The 12,260-nt window shown below is 35.3% G+C and overlaps 1 protein-coding gene across 1 annotated transcript; it reads left to right on the forward strand.

Annotated features, from left to right (window-relative positions):
* Positions 1-498: 498 nt before the first annotated feature.
* LOC128211349 (oocyte zinc finger protein XlCOF7.1-like) lies at positions 499-11,564 on the forward strand. The gene is made up of 4 exons (XM_052916040.1): positions 499-570; positions 7,231-7,354; positions 8,248-8,355; positions 9,851-11,564. Exons 2-4 carry the CDS (start codon positions 7,258-7,260, stop codon positions 11,008-11,010), a joined length of 1,365 nt encoding a protein of 454 aa, XP_052772000.1. The 5' UTR covers positions 499-570; positions 7,231-7,257; the 3' UTR covers positions 11,011-11,564.
* The last annotated feature ends 696 nt before the right edge of the window (positions 11,565-12,260 follow it).

Here is a 12,260-nt window from a genome sequence, read left to right on the forward strand (position 1 = left end):
TGAAGAGACAGTGGTGGGATACAAGGAAGTGCGGGTGCGATACCCTAGCTCTTTTTCGAAGAGACCCCTTGGTTCTTTTACGTGCTCGGTGTAAAGCACCGACACACGGGGTACAACTTTCCTGGGTTAAACCAGTACTGAGTACAACACTTTTCCAAGCACTACCCTTTAAATGCCAAGCGCCAGGCAAGGGAGCTACTTGTACCAATTTTTAACGTCTTTTGGTATGACGCGGCCAGGGATCGAACCCACGACCTCCCGCTCCGTAGGCGGACACTACTGAAGGGACTTCTACTAGGCCACGGAGAATTTAATGTAATACTATTTTATATACTAAGTTGATATCACTACTAATTACCTGGGATTGTTATTGGTCCCAGTAATTACATATCAACTTTTATTCTACATCAAAAGTAAAAATATAATTGCAAAAGAATATTGGCTACAGAATATTGTACGTGGACTACCAGTGATTTAGCTAAATTTGTTGTCTGCTACCAAATGTTATGTGCCACAAAACATCAGTAACGTAAAGAACTCTTCATTTCATTTCTGGCAAGGAAAGAACATGTAAGGTGAAATCATAAATCTTGAGAAAGATGCACAAGATATTTATATTGATTATTATATTTTCATTGTTTTATGTTATTTGAAGGTACAAACATTATAGATAATGTTGCATTTTTCGGACACTTATTTCGGATAATTATTTTATTGAAGTTTCTTGTATCATTTTTCTGCCATGTCCCAACTGCGTCACATCCTTTTGGCATCGTGGTAAAATGGGCAAATTATAATTAATAATCATAAAGTTATTGTGAAAGAAACTGGGGTTTTTTCGGACTGGAGCAAACATTCCAAAAACAGGGATGATAAAATTCCGGATTAATCCGGAATTCCGGATTTAAGGCCTCACGGATCGATTTTGAGATTAATGTAAATCCGTTGAGTTTTTTTCTAGGGGGGAGGGGTACAGGGAGCGAATCGAGCTCAGTTCGAACAATATGGGTACGAAAGGTGAGTTTTCCGGAAGCGTAAAGTCGGAAATTAACGAACCTATTTACGTCTTTGCAATCGAGCTATATGATTGGTTAAGATAGCATTAGGTGATTACGGAAATTACCGATGGGGCTAGAAGACAGTATCCGGATGGTCGTATCCGGATATGACAGACGACAAAGACGAATAAACGGGTATTGGAAAATTGGAAAAAAACGACCACCACCAACTTTTAAAAACATCGATTCGTCGATTTAAAGGGTATATTTGCCATTTATTTTTAAGAGAAATTCCCGAAACGTTTCTTTTTAAGTTAATAGAAAGTGATCAAACTGATTATGAATTTTGCGCATGTAGCATTATTTCGGATATCCCGATTCGGATTGTGTCATAATAATCGATTTTTTTTTTACAAATTTTATTTGGCCGATTGAAGTTTACGCTGTAAACTGTTTCTTTATTATTCTCATAATGTTTGAAGCATTGTTCTCAATAAGAAGTGGCTGTTGACCATAACGGGAGGTTCAAATGAAAATTGGTTTGGTTCAAATTTAAACAAAAAAAATGAATAAATATTTTTTAGTAGTAATACATATTACGTAGAGGCAGTCATTTATTTTCTATTTGAGACAGTTCAACAAAACTTCTTGAGGACCCAGTCTGAGTGAGATTTAAATTCTATAGTTGTATTTCCAGTTATGTTGATGGTTACAAAAGTCAGGGATGAACAGACACCTCAGCCAGTGCATCCAGTTGTTCCTGTCAATGACTGACAATTCAATCCAGAGGCCATGATACTGGGATTTATGGCTGAACATGCTCCCTGGCACCACACCACAGTAGTGTGTCTTACTTAAGACACTTGCCAAAGATACAAAAGCTCTCAGCGAATTAAAACTTCAAAGGTGTACAGCATCATACAAGATGACTTACGGAGTGGCTAGCCATTTCAATGATGAACATGTGGAAGAGTTAATGGATCTCGGTTTTGTTTCAACTAAGACAAGTCAACAAACACAATGAGAAAACTGTTGCAGCTATTTTTCTGCTATAGAGAAAAAAATAGTGTTGAGACATTTGGCCTCCTTAAAAATCACTAGGGCTGATTCTGAATCAATTTTCATAGAATTTGAAAGCCTGTTTGAGAGACTTGAACTGCCGTGGGATAATCTAGTTTGTGTTCTACTGGACTCATGTAACACCATGAGGGGAAAAAATCTGGCTTAGGGACCAGAATACGTCAAAGTCCACCATGTCCACAACGGCTACGCTGCCAAAGCATTTAAGTCCTGTTTGGATATTACTTGGAATAATATATATAATAATTAATAACACTATATTCTCATCAAATGTGCAGAAAATGGAATAAATACTCTTTTTATGATACATAAAAATTGAATAATTAACACTTTTACAATGAACATTTGCAAGCATGATAATCGATATGTTGTTCATTATTATAAATCAAACATCCCACAGTGTAGACTGTTCATACACAGGCATTTGATCATAGCCAGTTGAGTTTTATGGGAAGTGGACAACTGAACCAAAATGTCAGGTACATGTCTAATGCCTGTGACTTCAGGTAAAAAAAAGTAATTTTAACTTTGTTTAAAGACAAAGGTGTTAAACTTCACTGCTAAGATTCCTGATAATTGTTCTGATTGTGGATGTCTCGTGTTGTACATAATTATATCTACCAAACCGAAAGGTGTACTCCTTGAACACTATTCTAAGGCAAAAAAGGGTATTAGAATCCTTGAAATACGGAAAGCTTCGGGGGGCTTCACCCCCCTTGTCCCCCACCAGGGCTTTGCCCTGGACCCATCGGGGCCTTCGGCGGCCCCCTGAACCCCACGCAGACATTTTCAGGATTGGCAACTTGGCTCTGTTATCATCCCTGAAAAAGCTGCATATCAGACATCCCCCCCCCCCAGGTCCGGGGAAATCGGCCATGGTTTTACCTTCCAGATGGCCACGCAATGCCAGTGAATGTGTTGGTTTTGTTTTCGTGCCGAAAATAGCGGGGAATGGGCCTAACCTAGGATGTAACCTGGGTGTGGGAGCATTTGGTGGGGATTTTACCAGCAGTTCGTCCCTGCAGGACAGGAATTTTACTTGGGTCTGACTGGACCAAAAGGCCCCACTATTCCCCGGACACAGGGGGGCTGTGGTTACAATTGACTGGTGAATAATCTGTCTGTCTGTCCATCATCCAGGTGGTTTCCAATTTTAGGTCAAACATTTCAAGTTCAAGGTTGCGGTGACCTTGAGCTGATAAACATCTTTGCTTGATGTTTCAACATCTATCAAAGTACAAGTTCACATTCTTATTAATTCTATGTCCAACAGCGTTCTTTTTATGGGCAGTAAATCACCCTTCAATTCATGTTATGGAAGGTACCGTAATTCACCTTAAGAGTTCGGACACCCATAATTATTTCCAAAAATAATTTATTTTGCGTACCTAATTTTCGAACAACCAAAGGTCATCAATCACAACTTTCACAGTTACTGTAAACAAGTTGCACAGAAAACGATTATATTACGATAATTATAGAATTAATAAGAATGTGAACTTGTACTTTGATAGATGTTGAAACATCAAGCAAAGATGTTTATCAGCTCAAGGTCACCGCAACCTTGAACTTGAAATGTTTGACCTAAAATTGGAAACCACCTGGATGATGGACAGACAGACAGATTATGCACCAGTCAATTGTAACCACAGCCCCCCTGTGTCCGGGGAATAGTGGGGCCTTTTGGTCCAGTCAGACCCAAGTAAAATTCCTGTCCTGCAGGGACGAACTGTAGTCCAAATAATTGTACGTTGACGGATCTGTTTCTTCATCCTTTTGTCGAAATTAAAACAATAAAACTTTTTGAATGGTGTTGAAAAGTGATAAGTGTTCGGTATTTGTACTGTAATTCACCTTGAGTTCAGACACCTTAAAAAAAAAAAAAAAAAAATTCGCTGTCTGAATTCATAGAAAATTACCATTTTTACATTTTACATTTTATGTCCGAAATAAAAATAAAACCTGCCTTTTTTCTTCATGTTTTGCGTTTTACTACTTATTAATTTATCTGTAGTTTTCAATAGTTATTTATTAACGCCTATAAGTGTAAATCCTTCATCAAGTTAATTAAAATCCCAACAAACACGAGTTTACCGATTTACACAGGCATTATGAATTAACACCTTTTATAGGCTGCAGATCAAACAGTCACACTGTGTGACGTCACATAACTCACAGTTATACCAGGGCTTTTTCTGCCCAATTTGGGAAAAAGACCCTAGACATTTTGGGAAATTTTGCGTCGTGAAAATGCCGAAATTGGGAAATTTTACAGTTAAAAGAAAAAACTGTCTAGTCTCCTGCGAATTAGGAAAAGATTTTATATTAGTTTATTTCCCTTTATAGAACCAAAATGGCTGAAATATCAATCCTTGGTTGTAAATATCTACTGCAATAAATCAATCATGACAGGTAATATTTCATACAGATATCTGAATGTGATGAAAATCAATGATTTCCGAGTTCAATTATCAAAAAAACTACATCACACAATTTATTAGGATGTTGTTAATGAACCAGTACATGAAAAAAAAACTTTCTAAAAAAACAACAAAAAACATTTTTTATTTTTTTTTACTTTTGATTGGGATTTTTTTCTAAAGATTGGGAAAAATATCTTATATTTTGCTTTGGGAATGGGTCCGATAGTCGGACCCGTGGGTACTATAGAAAAAGCCCTGTTACCCTCAAGGGATTCGGCCAACGAGGATCTTGTGGAAAGCAGATTACCGTACCAGTAAACACCACTACATGTACAACTTAATTGGTTTCTAACCATCCTAAACAATTTATTGTTCATAGAAAGAGGAAGTGTGATATATTTATTGGAGGATTAAAGAAACAACAAGGGCAATCAGGGGATTAAGAAAACAAAGACATGTCATGTTTGTACCACATTTATAGACTGTATGAAGCAATAATCGTACAGTTATACTCATTTAAATGTGATGAATTAAAGTTAGAAATGCAATACTGAGTTTACAATCGAAAACACCACGCAGAAACATTAATCTCACATGTATAACATTGTCCATGCTTTCCACGAGATCCTCGTTGGCCGAATCCCTTGAGGGTAACAGGGCTTTTTCTATAGTACCCACGGGTCCGACTTTCGGACCCATTCCCAAAGCAAAATATAAGATATTTTTCCCAATCTTTAGAAAAAAATCCCAATCAAAAGTAAAAAAAAAAAAAAAAATGTTTTTTTGTTGTTTTTTTAGAAAGTTTTTTTTCATGTACTGGTTCATTAACAACATCCTAATAAATTGTGTGATGTAGTTTTTTTGATAATTGAACTCGGAAATCATTGATTTTCATCACATTCAGATATCTGTATGAAATATTACCTGTCATGATTGATTTATTGCAGTAGATATTTACAACCAAGGATTGATATTTCAGCCATTTTGGTTCTATAAAGGGAAATAAACTAATATAAAATCTTTTCCTAATTCGCAGGAGACTAGACAGTTTTTTCTTTTAACTGTAAAATTTCCCAATTTCGGCATTTTCACGACGCAAAATTTCCCAAAATGTCTAGGGTCTTTTTCCCAAATTGGGCAGAAAAAGCCCTGGTATAACTGTGAGTTATGTGACGTCACACAGTGTGACTGGTTGATCTTCAGCCTATAAAAGGTGTTAATTCATAATGCCTGTGTAAATCGGTAAACTCGTGTTTGTTGGGATTTTAATTAACTTGATGAAGGATTTACACTTATAGGCGTTAATAAATAACTATTGAAAACTACAGATAAATTAATAAGTAGTAAAACGCAAAACATGAAGAAAAAAGGCAGGTTTTATTTTTATTTCGGACATAGATAAAATGTAAAATGTAAAAATGGTAATTTTCTATGAATTCAGACAGCGATTTTTTTTTATTTATTTTAAGGTGTCTGAACTCAAGGTGAATTACAGTACAAATACCGAACACTTATCACTTTTCAACACCATTCAAAAAGTTTTATTGTTTTAATTTCGACAAAAGGATGAAGAAACAGATTAGTGCTTTAAGTTTAAATTGGATTAAAGACACATTGAACACAAAATAGCATAATAAAGTTGATTGGTATAACCTGCCAAAAGTCAACCTTGCAAAAAATACATGTACATGGATCTTAATTACACACTTAACTGCCAAGTTACATATTGTCATGTACAAAACGTGTATCACCACAGTATACATTCACTTCTTATAATACTTTGATACATTTTTTTTTTCGAAGGCAAAGGTATCCAAATATATGTTTTATTTAAGCGCAGTAGTGGATTAGAAGGAATCGACAATGGTTAAATAAGGGGCAGAATGGACCAAAATATGTGCAAGCAAACTGCTTATAGCATCGCTCCAAAATGATATTATAAGTTAGGGGGCTAGAAGGTGACCAAATATGAGATATATGGGGCGCAAAAAAAAACATGTTTGAGTTCGACCTTTGCTCACACTTGATGCCCCATATAGACCCTCATTAATAAATTTGTGGAAAATGTTTCTTTTATTCATCAGAATAAAAAAAAGACGCCATTCTGGTATGATATAAATATTAGTGACTCGGGTAGGAAAAATATGGGTTCACCGTGGTGACCAGTCCTGGACCAATGGTGGTGTGTCATTCATGTTCGAGGCATGATATATATATTGTTATCCTATCATCTACATCTATTTTAAAGTCATAACAAAAACCCCGGTAGATATTGTGTATTGCTGCAATTACCGGAATGATTCATTTAAGAGTATCACGCAGAGTGTAATACAAACATCATATATTTGCGAACATTACACTAGTGTGACATAACTTGATCTCATTTCACCCCACTAATTTGGCATGAATTTATTTTATTTACCAAAAAATGAATAAAATCTCGTCAAATTTGTCATGTGATCAAAAAATAAATTTATTATTGTTACCTCGATATACAACATACATGTTATGAAACTTGTTACGGGAAAAGTTAAATAGCCCAACAAAAGCTTGCATGATAACTGTTCCTAGTCTTGTTCTATAATTTTTTGGCAACTCATATGCAATCCTATGTTACTAGAACTAGATTTCCAGAAGAGTGTTTTTACAGGGCATTTGCTGTTTATACACATTTGCTATATAGCTGGTGACATCATTTTGACATGAATTTTTGTCTTCTTGTGTTTCAGATATTCAAATTTAAGAAATGTGGTAAAATGGAGAAGTATTTCCTTACTCTGCTTGTGACATTGGAGCAGGAGACGGCTATCAGAGATTTGTTTTCAAACCATAAATGGGAGTTAATCTTCTCAGGTATGATTTGGTTGGGCACCATATATTTTTATATGTATATTTTGACTTTTTATTTGAAATGATGATCGTATTTAAAATCAATACAAACACATCAAGTTGAAGCTTTATCACTCAAAGTTTGTTTGTTTATGGAGTGCCCATCAATGTAACAGTTGGACATTGACATTGGACCTACTGACCCAAAATCAATAAGGGTCATAATGCTGAATGTGACCAATGTGTATACCAAGTTTGATGACTCTACAACAATTGTTTTAAAGATGCACACTTATTTAAAATCAATACATACACAATTACACATGTATAACATACAAATTTTTAGCGATAAACCTATAACTGCTTATTAAATTAACGAATTAATGTATTTATGAAAAATATTAATTACTGATAACAAGATTGTAACAGCCGTGTTTTTAATAGCTGAAAATGGACAAATATTAAATGACTGGTTGGTCCTAAAAGATTTATAGTGATCAACTATCATCTCATAAGGTAGAAATACCTTATTTTCTGTACTTTTATTTTAAATTCAACACGGTATCCTTCACATAAGTTGGATTGTTTTTTGTATTTATCTTCCTTTCGGTAAATTAAAACAATTGTATTAATTGTGATGCATCTTATTTGGGAGTAAGAGTGCATCTTTAAATGATAAAATGAGGTTTTATTGAAGATTAAAATTGTTATGATAGACTTCTAACCATAAGTGGGTGTTTATTTTTTCAGGAATCGTATTTAGTGTGTGTGTGTGTGTGGGGGGGGGGGGGGTATGCTCCATACATGTACATGTGTTGATCTTATACATCTAAGAACAAAATTACTACATTAGACTTTTTTTACATTTTGATCTAAAGGTTTAAAATTATTATAATTTTCTATTTCTGCCACTGTAGATGCGGAAAAATGTTGGCAAAGACTTCAGGGTTGGGAAGAGAACTCTCAATCATACCCAGCAGCTCCTGTTGGTGTTACCTCCCCTGGAGAACTAGCCAGTGTTGCAGGTTAGTCTTGTTGCAAAAAAATATTTGAAAAAAATATTGTCAAAGTCTTGATATTGTCATTTGGAAATTGCATTAAAAGAAAACTTAATTTTCGTTGATTATGAAAGAACTGTTAAAGTGACACTCTTATTCAAAATCATTACAAGTCATTTACATGTAATGTATAACAAACACAAAATTTGTGCGATAAACCTTAACCTACTTACTAAATAATGCATATATGAAAAATATTATTAATTGATAACAAGATTGTAACCATGTATTTAACAGCTGAAAATGCAAAAATATTAAATGATTGGTGAGTGCTAAAACATTTACTGTGGCCTACTACAGTCTCTCAAGGTAGAAAAACTGTGTTTTCTGCACCTTTTTTTTCACCCCCCCCCCCCCCCCCCCCCCCAGTATCCTTCATAAAAACCATTGTTTCGACCTTGATTCACCCTTTTTGGTATATTAAAACATTTGTGGAAATTCTGATTTGGGAGTAAGAGTGCATCTTTAAAGGTATTAATTTAAAATTTACAACTTTGAGCAGTTAAAGACAATGAGTTCACAAATGTGAGTTGTTTTCCAGCTTTCTTATGGAAGAGGAAACTACTCAAGATTAATAAAGAAAAATACAGCTTTTCTCGCTGATTTTGGAATTGCCATGCCAATTTACTTTGAAACAGGGGAAACTCGAGTACCCGGGAAAACCCACTCGTCTGGCTTGGTGACAGCTAACCAAACTCACATGCTTCCAGACTGGGAATTGAACCTGGGTCGCCTTGGTAAGAAGCAAGTGGGCTTATGATTGCACTTACCGGACAACCTAAACTCATTTGCATTTGGTATATCAGGTATTACCAGTATGACATAAATTATATAAACTCTTTTCAGTGCATTTGATGTTGATGTAATATAGAATACAATTGTGATTATCATGAATGTGATTTAACAGTGGATTCTAGCCGGTCTTATGGCTCCGGGGACCAAAAAAATAAAAATAATAATAATTTAAAAAAATGTAAACAGGTTGCTTTTTGGTTGTTACTTTATTTGTTTTTAGTATGCACACTTAAGTTTGCTTCAAATGTGAGGTCAGGAAAGCTCTCAAATGGGCTTCTAAAAGCTGGTTTTTCTTTTGCGGCATGGTCACAGCTTCATCTCCCATCGAGGCACTAAAGTGCCAAAGCCCATCGCCAAAATGTTTCAGCCCTTTTGCAGCTAGGTCAATTACATCCCTGATTATTAATACTGTGACTGTCAAACTGCATTGGCTTAAACTCCCAGGGACGTGCGAAAATACCTCTTGCCTCGATGAGTTCGAGCCAAGCGGGAATGCTTACAGTATATAGAAATAGGTCCTTGACATCCAGTTCGAGCCAATGGGGAAATCGAGCAAAGTGATTTCAAGCCAACAGGGTCGACTGAACAACAATTCAAGTCACTGCATTATTATTTTGCTTACATGAGTATTTTACATTGAAACATAACGTATTATGATATATTTCAGAAAATGAAGAAAAGGTCTACCATACACTTGAACAAGCATACTTGGGATCTGGAACATCGCCGGAACAAACAAATGTAGCAGAGGATGACTGTAACAGTGGTGAGATTTCTGCCGTCAAAACCATGACACCCTTACAGATAGACACATGCTTGTCGACATTGGAACACAATACTGAGAACTATGATAAGAAGACTCCTAACTACAATATGGACACTGACACAGACGTCAATGATGACATGTCAGACCAAAGTTTCAAGAGGGCAGCTTCAAAAATAAGGTTAAAGACCTTTAAGTTTTCAAAGAATGGCAAAAAGGCTGGGGTAAAATTGAAAAAGATTAAGAATAGTAGGAAACTTAAAAGAGAAAATGGAATGAAATATTCCTGTCTTGATTGTAGTAGAAATTTTACATCCAAGGGCCATCTTGCAACACATAAAGCAATAAACAATGGACTTTGTTACTTTCGGTGTCAGTATTGTGAAAAAATCTTCTACCGAAAGTATAACTACCAGTGTCATGTTCGCACCCATACACATGAACGTCCGTACATTTGTGAACATTGCGGTAGAGGTTATGTCACTGCTCACAAGTTGAACTTACACAAGAGAGTGCATACCGGCTACAAGCCGTGTGTATGTGAACAGTGTGGAAGGGCGTTCCATAACCTCAGCGCCCTCGCCAAGCACAGAGAGTACCACCACACCTGGAAGGAACAAAATCTCAAGTTTACCTGCGATATATGCAACACAAACTTCAGCAGCGATGCTTATTTAAAATATCATAAGAAAGTCACGCATTGCCTCACACGAGAATTCCAGTGTAGCGAATGCGAAAAATTCTTTAAAGCCGAGGAACATTTAAAATACCACATTAAGTTTACCCATGCTGTGAAAGCTGTGTTTCGGTGTAACTTCTGTGACAAAACCTTTAAATCACCGTCATCGCTAAGAAAACATGTCGAGCGACACAACACAACCAGGGAGAAAAAGTTTCAATGCACGCACTGTGATAAATGCTTCTACGAGAAGTACAAGCTGGAACAGCACGAGAACATTCACCTAGGCAGAAAACCCTTCCAGTGTGACATGTGTGAATATAGCTGTGCATTTTCTGGTAATCTCTCCAAACATAAGAAAATACACCTTAAAAGTAATCCATAGGGTTTTTATATATACATGAAATTGGGCTTTTTATTATATACAAATGCAGAAATAAGGTCAGCCATCCATCAAAAAGATATGTTAGTGGATTTTAGATATTAACATCAAGATCAATTATGTGTATCAATATGGAATACAATTTTGAATATCACCATAATGATGCCACTATTTTGATAAGATATATTAAAGGGAGGTAATAACAGCAACCTTAGACCATTTTTTTTAAAGCTAAATATTCCTTATACATGAATTCCATTGGGAGCAGATAATTGAGACCTTTACAAGACATTTTTTAACTATCGATATGAATAAACAAGTTATGGCATTTTAAAGTTGACAATATCTGGCGGCTTTTATGAATTTTTGCCCTGATGAAATCTTTCAGAATGATTCGCTTACTCCGAACTCATTTTTCACCATTTTTTCATAACTTTTGTTGAAGCAAAGTTATATTGATGAAACATGGCAGTCTTGTGTATTTTTTTCTTGTCTTTCCATTTATTCTACTTTACAAACTCATTTGTTTTTTAAGAAAAGGCTTTGTATTGAAACTAAAAAAAAACGTCTGCTAAAACAATAAAAAAGAATATTATATTTTATTAGTGCAATCAAATAGGTAGTAAAACTGGCACACACATAATTATTATAAATCGACTGGAATATTGAAAAAAATATTTTTCATTGATAACATTACTTCAATAACATTAAAACAAATAATTGTAATACTTATACTAATATATCATTATCAATGATATTCACATTATATTTAAATAAAATAGCACTAAATCACAGAAATCAATTTGTCGTCACCATCTCTGGCAATAAGATACAAGTTACAATAAAAAAAGCACATACTAGTGTCACATGACATTCGACTTAAAACCCCCAACTATATTCTTGATATTTAAGATCAACTGCACAGAAGTTAGGAAAAAACCACTGTCTTCCAGAGTTTTTAGCCTCTGGTACAAGTCAACAACACAAGATAAATTCTTTGTTTACTTTTTGTGTGTCTTTTTAAGATGGCCACATGAACATACTAGCAGTACGACATGGTGCCATAATGTTTACTACAGCTGTAGTTCCAGTAACCTCTTTGACACATGCTGGGTACCAGGCATCTTGATATGCGATGGCAACATAGTCATTCTTATGAAAAGACTGAACTGTAGTGTCAAGATTGCCTCAGATTCTGCTTTGTCAGGTTTCTAGTCAGTTGTCTTACTGAACTTCTTCCTCTTGTTCTTCGG

Source organism: Mya arenaria, chromosome 12 (genome assembly GCF_026914265.1).
Source record: "Mya arenaria isolate MELC-2E11 chromosome 12, ASM2691426v1".
Taxonomy (NCBI): domain Eukaryota; kingdom Metazoa; phylum Mollusca; class Bivalvia; order Myida; family Myidae; genus Mya; species Mya arenaria.

Bases quoted from the DNA above. Each gene is read 5' to 3' on its own strand.
- LOC128211349 (XM_052916040.1), top strand. From the start codon at position 7,258: ATGGAGAAGTATTTCCTTACTCTGCTTGTGACATTGGAGCAGGAGACG. The intron at 7,355-8,247 runs GTATGATTTGGT...CTGCCACTGTAG, and splicing joins ATGGGAGTTAATCTTCTCAG to ATGCGGAAAAATGTTGGCAA. The intron at 8,356-9,850 runs GTTAGTCTTGTT...GATATATTTCAG, and splicing joins AGAACTAGCCAGTGTTGCAG to AAAATGAAGAAAAGGTCTAC.